At 43.0% G+C, this 13,952-nt stretch overlaps 1 protein-coding gene across 3 annotated transcripts in view; it reads left to right on the forward strand.

The window, feature by feature from the left end:
• The first annotated feature begins 10,456 nt into the window (after positions 1 to 10,456).
• POLA1 (DNA polymerase alpha 1, catalytic subunit) overlaps positions 10,457 to 13,952 on the forward strand; it is a 299,723-nt gene continuing 296,227 nt past the window's right edge. For all 3 annotated transcript variants that reach the window (XM_061178523.1, XM_061178524.1, XM_061178525.1), the window contains exon 1: positions 10,457 to 10,558. In XM_061178523.1, the coding sequence (XP_061034506.1) occupies positions 10,516 to 10,558 (43 nt within the window). In that variant the 5' untranslated portion in view covers positions 10,457 to 10,515. The remainder of the gene's footprint in view (positions 10,559 to 13,952) is intronic.

Here is a 13,952-nt window from a genome sequence, read left to right on the forward strand (position 1 = left end):
GCCTCTTGTTGTCATCTATTAGAATAACAGTGCATTTGATTATATTTCCAAGCTTCTTGTCTCACATCCAAAATAAGAATCACTGCCAATCTATTCCCTCAGTTAATTCCTGCTTAGAGAAGGTGATTGTTTGTCATAAGCATGAGAAAGTTGAGAGGGTAGGTCTTGATTAATTCTGACTGTAAAGCAAATAGAATGGAAAGAAGGCTACCAATACAACTGTATTCTGTATTCTTATCACAGACCTAGTTGGGTCAGTAAATTAAGCCGTTTACCCTTAATTGGATTATGAAAGTGTCTATTATCTGAACACTTATTGGTGGCTTTCTGGGGTCTCTTCTACTTTTGAGAGCCTCTTGAACTGAAATAGTCTCAGGAGAGTCCTGTTAACAATTCCCTGTCTACCACAGGGGGCGCTCCAGAGCTCTGAGCGTTGTGTCAGTGGGTGGAGCCTAGTCGCCCAGGTCCATAGAATTGGAAAGGGGTGGGCAACATGTCTCAGCTACCCCATATGGCACCTTGTGTAAATTAGACAAAGGTGCTCCTCTGGACAGAAGCAGCCCCATTTGGTGGGCAGAGGGATGGCTGGATTTCAGCCCCTATTCTCCCACTCTGTGAGGAGCTTTTGCAGCCCCTGACCTTCAGAGAAAAGGATATTGTTGGGGAAGCAAACTGTGTCAGCCCTATCACAGGAGGTACACACCTGAATTTGGGGGACAAGTATCCTCATGGCCCACGAGGTGTTCTACGCTGGGAGACATGGCTGATCAACTAGGCCTCAGCTTCAGAGCTGGTGAAATCAGCCTCCTTTTGCACGAATTCCCCAGCAGTATTCTCTTGGCTTTGTAGTACCTCACCAGTGGGCAGGGTGTGCCCTGGATCATGGCCTTGTGTGCCATGTTTAAGAGGGCCCTACTTTGGCTCTCCTCCTCTGAGGAGTCTATGTGGTCATGGGGACAGGGTACCTGCCTTGGGACCCCCAACCCCCTTCTAGAACACTCTGGAGTTCTCTGCCAAAATGTTCTCAGCCTGTTTCCAGGGCGTGTGCAGCCTCTTCCTCAAGGCCACCCTCCTGGGGGTAACCTCACTGCAGAGTTGTATATCCCTGGGCACGAGGGGTGGTCAACCTTTCAGCAGGAAAATGTGAACAGAATCTGGATATCTGGGCTGGCCACACCCCGTGGTGTGGTACAAAGGAGGGGTTCTGGCTCTGGCTCCCCCCACCCCATATAACAAACAGTCTGTTAGCCTAATTTCAAACTTTTAAATATTTAGACATATGATATATGGGCTTCCATTTATATTCTTGTCCTGACCCCACAAATATTAAAGCAGGCCCAGCTAGAGGTATTCTAAATCACTGTAGAAATTAATGAATTCTTTCGCATTTTCTGGTTATTTTAATTACAGTTAATTACAAGTAGTTTGTTATCAAAGGTCTGATCATCTCTGAATGTATGAACAGTATGATTTTCTGAATCTAGTGGCTGAGGGCTAGATTCTGGACTGAGGTGAAATAATTTGCTCTGTCTAGCATAGTTCTAGGTTCATAGTAGCTGCTTTGAAAATAATTGTTGGGCTTCCCTGGTGGCGGAGTGGTTAAGAATCTGCCTGCCAATGCAGGGGACACGGGTTCGAACTCTGGTCCGGGAAGATCCCACATGCTGCAGGGCAACTAAGCCCATGTGCCACAACTACTGAGCCTGCGCTCTAGAGCCTGCGAGCCACAACTACGGAGCCCACATGCCACAACTACTGAAGCCCGCGCGCCTAAAGCCCATGCTCTGCAACAAGAGAAGCCACTGCAATGAGAAGCCCGCGCACCGCAATGAAGAGTAGCCCCCGCGCGCCACAACTAGAGAAAGCCCGCGTGCAGCAACGAAGGCCCAACGCAGCCAAAAATAAAATAAATAAATAAATTTATTAAAAAAAAAAAAGACACGGTTAAGAAAACGAAACATCACACACAAAAAAAGAAAAGTCACACACTGGGAGAAAATATTTGCAAAACACATATTTATAAAGTGGTCTCGGGTGGCCTCAGCCTGCAGTGGCTTGAAGCAGGATTTCAGTTCCCTGGCCAGAGATTGAAGTCAGGCTGTGGCAGTGAGAGCACTGAATCCTAGCCACTAGATCACAAGGGACCAGTGGCTAGTGACAAGGCCCTGGCCCGTCAGCTGTGTAGAACTGAATTTCCACACAGAGAGGGAAAGTAGTGAAACAAGTAAAGTGCTTATTAGGAGGAAAAAGAGTACGTGTGGATAGACACATGGGCAGGCTTAGAGAGAGAGCCACGCCCTCGTGGTTGTTTGAATCACTTTTATGGGGCATTTCTTCTGGGTTTCCTTTGGCCAATCATCTTGCTTTGGCTGGTTCTGAGTCCACATTTGGTTTATCTCAGCGTCCTCCCATGTGTGCGCACGCATCTCTTAGCCAAGATGGATTCTAGCAAAGAGGCCTATGGGTAGGCTGACATCACCTACTATGGGGTGGCGCCCCCTCCCTTTTTGACCTTCAAGGAGGCTTTCTGCGCATGTGTAGTTGGGAAGGTCTCCTTGACTTTGAGAATGAGGAATATGTGGTCTTTTATCTCTTCTCTGGGCAGGGCTCAGCTTCTCCTCCCTCCTGCTGTTTTGGAGTATCCGTCCACAGGGGATGAACTCCAGCTGCTCAGCCTGAGGCCCATCTATCTCCTGCCTCAAAAGGACTTTTATTTAGGATGTATAAAAATTCTTGTAACTTAATAATTGGACAAATAACTCAAAATTTTAAAAATGGGCAAAAGATTTGAACAAATAATTCACCAAAGAATGTATACAAGAGATGGCCAAGTGACTTCTCATTTCTGCTCTTACATGTAAAGTGCGTGGACACTGTTGCTACCATCCTTACATCAAGAAAAATATGGATAAACTGAAAATCAATGACTTTTCTTAGACAAGAAACTTCTCAGAAAGAATTGAGAAAACAGGGCAAATTGCCATCCCCAAATCTGGAGAGATAGGCACATACAGGGAATCACAGCTGAGATCTGCTTACCTGGAACCATAATCTGGTGGGAACACTTACATGGCAATGTTGACGAATTGCTGGAGGCTGAGTATGGACTAGCATGAAATTAAGAAATTCCTGAGGGGTACGCTGCAATCAGAGGGAGGACCACACACTTTTGTGGGCTTTTTTCTCCAGGAACCTCACCAGATTCTCAACTTGAGGATCTGAGAAAAATCCCTTGGGGGCTTTGGCAGGGGAAGAGGAAGAGTAACCAACAGGAAACCCTTCCAGAATCTTCTCAATCACAAAGGCCTACTCTGCAGAGGAAAGACTTTGTCAAAGGGCAATACTGCAATATTATCCTAGCTTGGGGAAGGGAATTTCAGCTCTCTTCAGCTTTTCTGTTTCACCTGAGGAAAAATAAAAATAATCATAGTCAACAGGGGACAAGACTTGGAGGAAATAGATTGCAACTGTTGCAGTCAGAGAAAGGAGTATGGGAACAATATCAAAATACCAGTAGGGGAAGAAAGAGAAAATAGAGCAGAAGAAATATCTGAAGTAATAATGGCCAAGAACTTTCCAAATAATGTATCATGAATATGACAAACACAGCCAGACCCAGAAAGCTCAGAAAACACCAAGCAGGATAAATACCAAAGCAAACAAACAAATTTTTAAAACCCCACACCCAGGAACATCATATTCAAATTGCAACAAACAAACAAAGCCCGCCCCCCAAAAAACCCAACCCAAAACCAAACAAGCAAAAAAAAAAAGGGCTTCCCTGGTGGTGCAGTGGTTGAGAATCCACCTGCCAATGCAGGGGACATGGGTTAGAGCCCTGATCTGGGAAGATCCCACATGCCGCAGAGTAACTAAGCCTGTGCACCACAACTACTGAGCCTGTGCTCTAGAGCCCGTGGGCCACAACTACTAAAGCCTGCATGCCACAACTACTGAAGCCCATGCACCTAGAGCCCATGCTCCGCAACAAGAGAAGCCACCACAATGAGACGCCCGTGCACCGCAACGAAGAGTAGCCCCCACTCGCCACAACTAAAGAAAGTCCGAGCCTAGCAACGAAGACCCAACGAAGCCAAAAATAAATAAATAAATAAATTTATTAAAAAAAAAAGAAAACCCAAAAACCAACCAACCAACCAAACAAACAAACAAAACACAAAGGACAAGGTGAAAATCTTGAAGGAAGCCAGAGGTGAGGGGTGGAGGGTGGGAAACTTTACTTATAGAAGAATAAGGATGAGAATTACATGGGCTTCTCATCAGAAACCAGATAATAAGTGTTCTGAGACCCAATTTCCAATGTGTGGGTGGGGCATTTTCCTACACTAACAAACAATTCCTGGACACCAGCAAGGTGTCACAAGGGAAGGAGGGAGGATTTGGGAATACTCACTTATAAGGTACCTAAACTACACATGGAGCAGTATGATGTTATTTGGAGGTGGACTTAGATTATTTTAAAATGTATATTGTAAACCTTAGGGCAACCACTAAAAAAGTTCTTAAAAAAAGAAGTATAAATGATATACCAAGAGATGAGATAAAATGGAATCATATAAAATGCTCCATTAAACCCAGAGAAGGGGGAAAAGACAGAAACAAAGAACAAAGAGAAACAAAGAACAAATGCATCCAAGAGAAACAATTGCAAATAGCCAAGAAGCACTCCTCATTAGTCATCAGGGAAGCGCAAATTAAAACTCACAGTGAGATACTAATACATAATCACTAGAACAAAAATTAAAATAAAAACTGATAGTTATTGCTGAGGATGTAGAACAACTAAATCTCTCATATACTGCTGGTGGGAATGTAAAATAGCACAGCCACTTTGGAAAAACAGTTTCACAGTTTATTTTAAAGTTAAACATATACTTACCACATGACTCAGCAGTTCCACTCCTAAGTCTTTACCGGAGAGAAATGAAAGTCTGTACAAAGACCTGCAACAAAATTATAGAAACGGAGAACAGAATAGTGGTTACCAGTGGTTAAGGATGGGGTGGGGGTCGGGTCGTGCAGGAGGGGAGCAGATATGGCTGTATAAGGGCAACATAAAGGAGCCTTAGAGCTGGAAATGTCCTGTATCTTGACTGTATCAATGCCAACATCCTGGTTGTGATATAGTTTTGCAAGATGTTACCAGTGGGAGACACTGGGTAAGGGATACATGGAATTTTTCTGTATTATTTCTCATAACTGCCTGTGAATTTATGACTATCTCAAAATAAAAAATTTAATTAAAAAATGTAAGGTGGACTACAACATGTAAAAAGCAAGTAAATACTGACAGGAATTTTAAGCAACATTGTATTAAAGAGGTATAGATATAACATAGTAAGTCATCAAGTGTAGCTCACCATTGATTATGCCAATAGAGGGAAAAGAAAATAAATCCATCAAGACAATCTTTGTTTTTGATCTAAGGAGAACATATACAACTCTGGAAAGCATCAGATTTATATGCACATACATAACTTTCCAGCAGACTTACTTTGCTTACGTCTGATCTAGGGGACGTGTCCCTCTCCCACTTTTGAACACATTTTGTATTTCCAGGATGATCTTTTTTTTTTAATCTCTCCCCTACTTTCCTCTTTGGTAACCATAAGTTTGTTTTCTATGTCTGTGAGTCTGTTTCTGTTTTGTAAATGAGTTCATTTGTACAATTTTTAGATTCCACATATAAGTGGTATCATAATATTTGTCTTTCTCTGTCTGACTTCACTTAGTATGATAATCTCTAGGTTTATCTAGGATGATCTTTTCAAGCGGATGATTATAAAACAAATTACTGACTGTGCCTGAAGTATTAATGACTGGGCAATTTTGTCTCACTGGCAGAAATTATTCAATAAGAGTTAAGGACAAAGGGCAATGAAATGTAAGTTGTCTTTACTGTGGAAGGAACACAGAGGGTGAAACCAAGCAGGACCCTGTGGGGTTCCTGGGCACAAAAGTCTTTCTGTGTCCCCCATTTCTTGATTACAGGAAACAGGCTTTATTCAGCCTCCAGGACCTTCCCTGAGTTCCAATGGGCAGTTCAAACAGTTGCTAATTAGGGAAGGGAGGGGATGCAGAGACAAGGGATGAGCAGTCAAGAAACAATAGTGCAGCCTTGGGGCAGGGTCCTGGTTCCCCCTCAAGGGACGCACATACAGTATCTTTGAGCTGTTTTGCAGATACTGAAGCCCCCACCAGGTGGGAGAAGTTAACGGTATGCTGCCCACAAGCACACAGACCCCAGACCAGTTGGAACCAGAAGGTTGATGATGCTGACTCTCACTTACCTCACCACCAACCAATCAGAAGAATGTCCACAGGCTGATCACACCCTCTGGGACACACAGTTTTGAGGGCATTAGCCTGCTGTGGCCCCCTTTCCAGGGCAAAGCAATAAAGCTATTCTTTTTTACTTTATCCAAAACTCTGTCTCCGAGATTTAATTCGGTGTCGGGGTACAGAGACGAGATTCTGCATCAAGGGTAATAAAATGAAGCAACAAGTGATGACTGCTTGAACTAAAATAACTCTCTATTTCCTAAACCCAAACCATGGAGACAGTCAGGCTATGGTTTCTATTGGTGACTGATGCTTAACGAGGGGGGTGGTTTCACGCTGTTTCTATTAAAGCTAGTGCTGGCCTTGCATAAGAGTTTTAGGTAACCTAGATATCATTCAATTTATAGGAAGTTACAGCACTAAATGCTGTAAGATTTAAAGAGTGGAAGTCTTTAGAACAGGTGGGAAATGAGCTTTCCTTTCTCACGGAAAGAGGTGTGTCCAGGCATGTGTGACCACATAATTGTTCAACTGGATATTTATGTCCAGGTTAGCCATCCTGCTGATGACTCTAAAAGGTTTAGCAATGCCTTGTCTAGACCACTTGTTTTCAACTTTGGCTGCACATTGGAATCCCATCCTCAGAAATTCTGATTTAATAGGTCCAGGGGGCGTTAGAACTTTGAAAAACTGCTCAGATGATTCTAATTTGCAACTAAAGTTGAGAACCACTGCTCTAAACTTTCTAGAACACTGGTCATATGTAAATTAAGAAACCCTCATGCTGCCATCCTCTCCTAAAATTCACTATTTTTTTTGGAACTTTATTTTTGTATACAGCAGGTTCTTATTAGTTATCCATTTTATACATATTAGTGTATATATGTCAATCCCAATCTCCCAATTCATCCCACCACTACCACCACCCCCCCGCCACTTTCCCCGCTTGGTGTCCATACGTTTGCTCTCTACATCTGTGTCTCTATTTCTGCCCTGCAAACTGGTTCATCTGTACCATTTTACTAGGTTCCACATATATGTGTTAATATATGATATTTGTTTTTCTCTTTCTGACTTACTTCACTCTGTATGACAGTCTCTAGATCCAACCAGGTCTCTACAAATGACCCAATTTTGTTCCTTTTTATGGCTGAGTAATATTCCATTGTATATATGTACCACAACTTCTTTATCCATTCGTCTGTCAATGGGCATTTAGGTTGCTTCCATGACCTGGCTTTTGTAAATAGTGCTGCAATGAACATTGGGGTGCATGTGTCTTTTTGAATTATGGTTTTCTCTGGGTATATGCCCAGCAGTGGGATTGCTGGGTCATATGGTAGTTCTAGTTTAAGTTTTTTAAGGAACATCCATACTGTTCTCCATAGTGGCTGTATCAATTTACACTCCCACCAACAGTGCAAGAGGGTTCCCTTTTCTCCACACCCTCTCTAGCATTTGTTGCTTGTAGATTTTCTGATGATGCCCATTCTAACTGGTGTGAGGCAATACCTCATTGTAGTTTTGATTTGCATTTCTCTAATAATTAGTGATGTTGAGCAGCTTTTCATGTGCTTCTTGGCCATCTGTATGTCTTCTTTGGAGACATGTCTATTTAGGTCTTCTGCCCATTTTTGGATTGGGTTGTTTGTTTTTTAATATTGAGCTGCATGAGCTGTTTATATATTTTGGAGATTAATCCTTTGTCCGTTGATTCGTTTGCAAATATTTTTGCAAACGAATAAAGGAATAAAAGGAATACAAATTGGAAAAGAAGAAGTAAAACTGTCACTGTTTGCAGATGACATGATACTATACACAGAGAATCCTAAAGATGCCACCAGAAAACTACTAGAGGTAATCAATGAATTTGGTAAAGTTGCAGGATACAAAATTAATGCACAGAAATCTCTTGCATTCCTATACACTAATGATGAAAAGTCTGAAAGAGAAATTAAGGAAACACTCCCATTTACCATTGCAACAAAAAGAATAAAATACCTAGGAATAAACCTACTTAGGGAGACAAAAGACCTGTATGCAGAAAACTATAAGACACTGATGAAAGAAATTAAAGATGATACAAACAGGTGGAGAGATATACCATGTTCTTGGATTGGAAGAATCAATATTGTGAAAGTGACTATACTACCCAAAGCAATCTACAGATTCAATGCAATCCCTCTCAAATTACCAATGGCATTATTTACAGAACTAGAACAAAAAATCTTAAAATTTGTATGGAGACACAAAAGACCCTGAATAGCCAAAGCAGTCCTGAGGGAAAAAAAAGGAGCTGGAGAAATCAGACTCCCCGACTTCAGGCTACACTACAAAGCTACAGTAATCAAGACAGTATGATACTGGCACAAAAACAGAAATATAGATCAATGGAACAGGATAGAAAACCCAGAGATAAACCCATGCACCTATGGTCAACTAATCTATGACAAAGGAGGCAAGGATATACAATGGAGAAAAGACAGCCTCTTCAATAAGTGGTGCTGGGAAAACTGGACAGCTACATGTAAAAGAATGAAATTAGAACACTCCTTAACACCATACACAAAAATAAACTCAAAATGGATTCGAGACCTAAATGTAAGACTGGACACTATAAAACTGTTAGAGGAAAACATAGGAAGAACACTCTGACATAAATCACAGCAAGATCATTTTTGATCCACCTCCTAGAGTAATGGAAATAAAAACAAAAATCAACAAATGGGACCTAATGAAACTTAAAAGCTTTTGCAAAGCAAAGGAAACTACAAACAGGATGAAAAGACAACCCTCAGAATGGGAGAAAATATTTACAAATGAATCACCGGACAAAGGATTAATCTAAAATTCACTGTTGACTGACTATACCATCAATGTTCTAACTCATAATGCTTTCTTAATTGCTCCAATACCTTTAATAATTCCCAGAAGAATTCTGGTTTCCCATCCCCAAGTATTAGTTCATGCAGCTGGTTTAGAAGATTCTGAAGCATTAGTACAGCTATTTGTCTTTGGGGGCAGGTTTTATTCACGATGACATTGCATGTTTATGCTATGAGCCAGGGCTCAATTATCACAAAAGATTTGTCCATTGGTCAATAATTCATGTTGAATCACTTGAGGGCATGGATCTAACTTTGTTCTGGATGGGGGTAGTGGGGGAGGGGCAGGGGTGGGGGGGACCAAGAGCCCTGTGCACTAGTGGGTTTGAGAAAAGTGTTCAGATGTATTGGCCTCAATGGTTAAAGTTAATTCTACACAAATTGTAGAAAGAATTAACCAAAAAGATGGTTAATTCTCATTCTAAGTTCTTGGTTTAAATAGTGCTCTCTAGTTAAGATATACATGTAGACGTCTCTGGTTTTACTATTAAACAATAAATGAAAAAAAACACAATAAATGAGGTGCATACATTGCACGCATTGTACCAAACAGAAGAATCTAATGCCCTTTTTATCTTTCATAACATTGACATTTTGCAGGAGTCCAGGCCGGATGTTTTATACATTGTTCTTCGTTTTGAATACATCTGATTGTTTCTTCATGGTTAGATTCAGGTTAAACATTATTTGCAAGAAGACTATGTAGGTGATATTGTTCCTTTTTTCCAAGTGCACCACATCGGGAGGCCCCGTATTGGTGATGGTACTTTTGATCTTTTGGTTAACTTGGTGCATATATTGCAATACCATAAATCACACAGCGACTGTATTCGTACTCAGAGAAGCAAAGTATCAGGCAAGACTCCGAGTGCGCAGCAGGAGGCAGTCGTTTTCCCAGGCTCCTGGGAAACCCGTTCAACCACGCCCACCCTACTGCCTCCCGCGCCTCTTTTCTCGGAAAATCAACCCTCAGAACCAGAAAGCTCCTACTCCAAGGGGCCCAAGTCTTTTCCCATCAGCATGGGTGCGCCTGCGCAGCGAGTCTCCAGGAGGCTCTTTTCCAGCGCCCGACCGCTTTCTTTTTCTGCTCTCCACGGCCTCCCCCGCCGCTCGCTCTTTTCCCTAAGGGGTCATCACGGGGCGCCAAACGCGCGCCCGCGGGAAGGCCGGGGGCGGGGCGCCGCGCGGCGCGGCGCGTCACGTCAGTGGCCTTCCGGGCGGAAGTCCGCAGCCTCTGGAGCTGCTGATTGGCTTTCTGGGTGGCGCCTGTGTCGGCCTCCGCGCCAGTTTCGGGCTGGTTGGCGCGGAATCGGAAGACTCCGGGACCATGGCGCCCGTGCACGGCGATGACTGCGAGCTGGGGGCGAGCGGTGAGAGATGACCCCGCGCGCGGGGTCCCCAGTTGGGAATGCGGAGACTGTGGCATGATTGCGGGTGGTGGGGGCTCTGTTTTATTTTTTTCTTAGGGAGGCGCACGGCCGGGTTGACCCGCGGGTCTCTTTGGGCGCGGACCTCGGACGTCCAGGACTGGAACCTATGAGGCCTCGGACAGGTCTTTGCAGGGCTGTTGGGTCCTGGCAAACGCGAGCAACCCCCTGCGGGGCTTTTTGTTTGGGAGGCTGCCTCACCTCTGTCACTGCGGGTCTCCGCACTTGGCTGCCTTTCTTTTTATTTCTTTTGGTGAATCTCATCCCACGTGCTGGGCACACCTTCATGAGACTGGCCCTGGTGGGGCACAGTATTGGCCGAAAGTATTTCATTGCTCCCGCCCCATGTGTCCGCTTGAGGGCTGGGACGGAACGGATGTGTGCCCTTTCCTTGATAGAAACTGCTGGGAAGATTGTTACACATTGTACCTAAGCAGGAAAGAAAGCTCTAAGTGCTGTCACCTGAAGATACAAACGCGTTTTGCCTTTGTAGGTAATGGGTTTCTACTTTATGCATTAAGTTTTTTTTTTCAAATTCTATGTAAAGTTCTTCAAGTGCCGCACAGAAATAGTGTTCACAGTCTAGTCATCTCAGGTGAAGCTTCTAAAAAAAAAAGTATCAGTTCAGCAGCATTTCGGATGCCTTGTATATTACTCCTTTTTCAGTGGTAATATTCTATTTCCAAAAATAGAATACAAAAATGCAAATGGATTTGTCTGATTTCTGAGTTTTGAGCAGTGTGCAACTAAAGTGTGACTTCACTTCGGTGAACTTCCAACTTAAAATTAGGTGCTTCACTCTCTCAGCTCAAGCATCACATCTCCTGTCACTCAAATACATCACCATTAATGAGAACTTGCTTCCTAATCAGCTTCCTTTGCATTCACCTAGTCGTGAATCACAGATTTCAATTTGTTCTTCCAGCCTTTCGCTTTTTAAGACAATTTGTTTTGGAGAGCCGACTAGCCTGAATTACAAATGGGATGTGGGATGTGAGTATGTGAACAGTCTTTGCAGCCCTCCATCAGTGATATGTCACTAAGCCCTTTCTTCACCCTAAAAACTACGTTCTCCGTGAGCATCAAGAAATCACTCTTTGGAGGACATCGTGCAATCTTGAGATCCCTCTTAAGTCATGGTGTTGATTAGTGGCTGGGGACTTGTGACTGGAATTTTTCCTTTCCAGCCAACTTGGAAAGATTGTTACCTGAAAGACTGTTGCAGCCTTGTGTGTGTCTGCCTTGGGGGATGGTGGGGGTACTCCAGATGGTAATGTTGAACCAAATATTTAAACTTTGGTAACTGGATTTTTTTCATGCTTATTCTTTTTTTTTTTTTTGCTAACTTACCTACTTGAAGCATTGGAGACATATTCCATAAAGGAAAATTTAGGCCTTTTTTCTGCTTAAGTATTAGAAGATGGGGTGGCTGTGAAAAGTTGAAAGGTCTATAACTAGCTGTTACTGTATATGGAAATGGATCGGGGAGAGTTTAATGATTAAAAAAAGCAGGTACAGTGGTTCATTCAGCAAATATTCATTATGTACCTACGAGGTATAGGCATTCTATCAGGCTCTGGTGTTACAGTGGTAGGTAAGCTGGACATGGTTTTTGTCTTCATGGAGTTGAGATGGTAAACATGTAGTTATATGCAGTGCTATATTGGGGCTTCCCTGAGAAAACGGCTTTGCTTTATTTTTGTTTTCTAGAAGCTAGACCATGTTAGTGCGAAGTGTGGGGTGTTGGCCTATGTGTGTGTGACTACCCTGCATCTGTACACACACACACACACACACACACACACACACACATTAAGTGAGCTCCTGTATTGCTGAGTACAAAGTAAGCCAAGCATCTTCGTTTAATCCTTAACAACTTTATGAAGCAGACATGATTATCCCCATTTCACATATGAGGACCCTGAGGCTCTGCATTAGAGTCCTTAGGTGTAGGCTACAGGAACCAACTCTAGTTGATTTAAACCGTAAAGGAATTTATCTGAAGGATATTGTGATGTTCACAAACTCCGGGGAGCCAGTCGGGGGGCAGCTTAGCTAGGAACAGTGGTTAAAATCATGCCACAAAACTGGTCCATTGAGGAGGTTGTTGCCAACCATGGCCAAGTACTTCAAGTTAGAGCTTGCAAGTACCTTGGGACATTGCTGGCACTGTTGTTCCAGGTACTCAATCCTCCTGTAGCTGTTGCTACTTCTAGAATCTTCCATTAGCCGTCCCCCTTTCCTTGTCACACTAGCTTCTGATTTAAAGTCTGAGCAGGTGTTCATAATTGGAGGGCCTATTTTATATGCCCATGCCCTAGCTGCAAGGGCATAAGGGAGGGGGGACTTCACAGATTCTGATGCTGGGCAGCTTAAAAAACAACAAGACACCTGGCCACTGTAGCTCAGAGAGGTTAACTGGTTGTCTCATGTCACCCAGTTGTCTCATGTCACCCAGTAAGTGGCAGAGCCTGGTTGTGCCGCTTCTTCCTAATCTCCTGTTCTCCCACTCACTCTACGCTCTCATGTCCAGCTTACCTTCCACATTGACTTCCTCTCGGTTTCTGAATACACCTTGCATTTTCATCCCTTTGTAATTTGGCTCATGCCTTTTCCTTTGCTTGTGCCCCTTGTTACCCTGTACTCTGATAGTGAAATTCTACTCTTTCTGTGTTGGAAACCTCCCCTGTGAAGCCTTCTCTGATTTCCCAGGCAAAATTAATGGCTCTCTTTTCTACATTTCCTCAATACTGGCTTCCTGTCTCTTATATGGCACCATCTTTATATGATGGTGGGAGCCTCAGGTCTTTTTGCTTTCCTTGACTGGGAGCCCCTTGAGGACCGGCAACTCTGTCCTATTTGTAATTGTACCCCAAACCCTTAGAGTGGCACATCGTTGCCTGTGGAATAAGTCTTTTTGAAAACCTATGGATTTTGTCAGGATAATCTGACAAAGGAGTCAAGGGAGTCTTGAAGGGAATACACTGAGGCCACCTTTTCACTCTCAGTGGTCATGTTCCATAATCTCCAAAACCTTTTCGTGTAGGCCTGCTCACGATTTTTTGAAATCATTTGAGTGACACCCAAGATTTTGTGGCTGTCATCATTAAGTACCTGCATTCTTTAATGCCTTTCTGAAAATGGATTTAAAAGTCAAATGTGAAAGTCAAACAATAGGCTGAGATGTTATAAAGAGAGATTCCATTTCCAGAAAGCTAGAAAAAAAAATATCTCTAATTATGCCTCACCTTTAAGATACAGTTTTCAACAGTTTATTGCCAGCACTTGGTACATGTTCTGTAAATTGCATCTTCTATTTCAAACGCTTAGTCAAACA

The sequence above is a fragment of the Eubalaena glacialis genome, chromosome X, assembly GCF_028564815.1.
Source record: "Eubalaena glacialis isolate mEubGla1 chromosome X, mEubGla1.1.hap2.+ XY, whole genome shotgun sequence".
NCBI classification, from domain to species: domain Eukaryota; kingdom Metazoa; phylum Chordata; class Mammalia; order Artiodactyla; family Balaenidae; genus Eubalaena; species Eubalaena glacialis.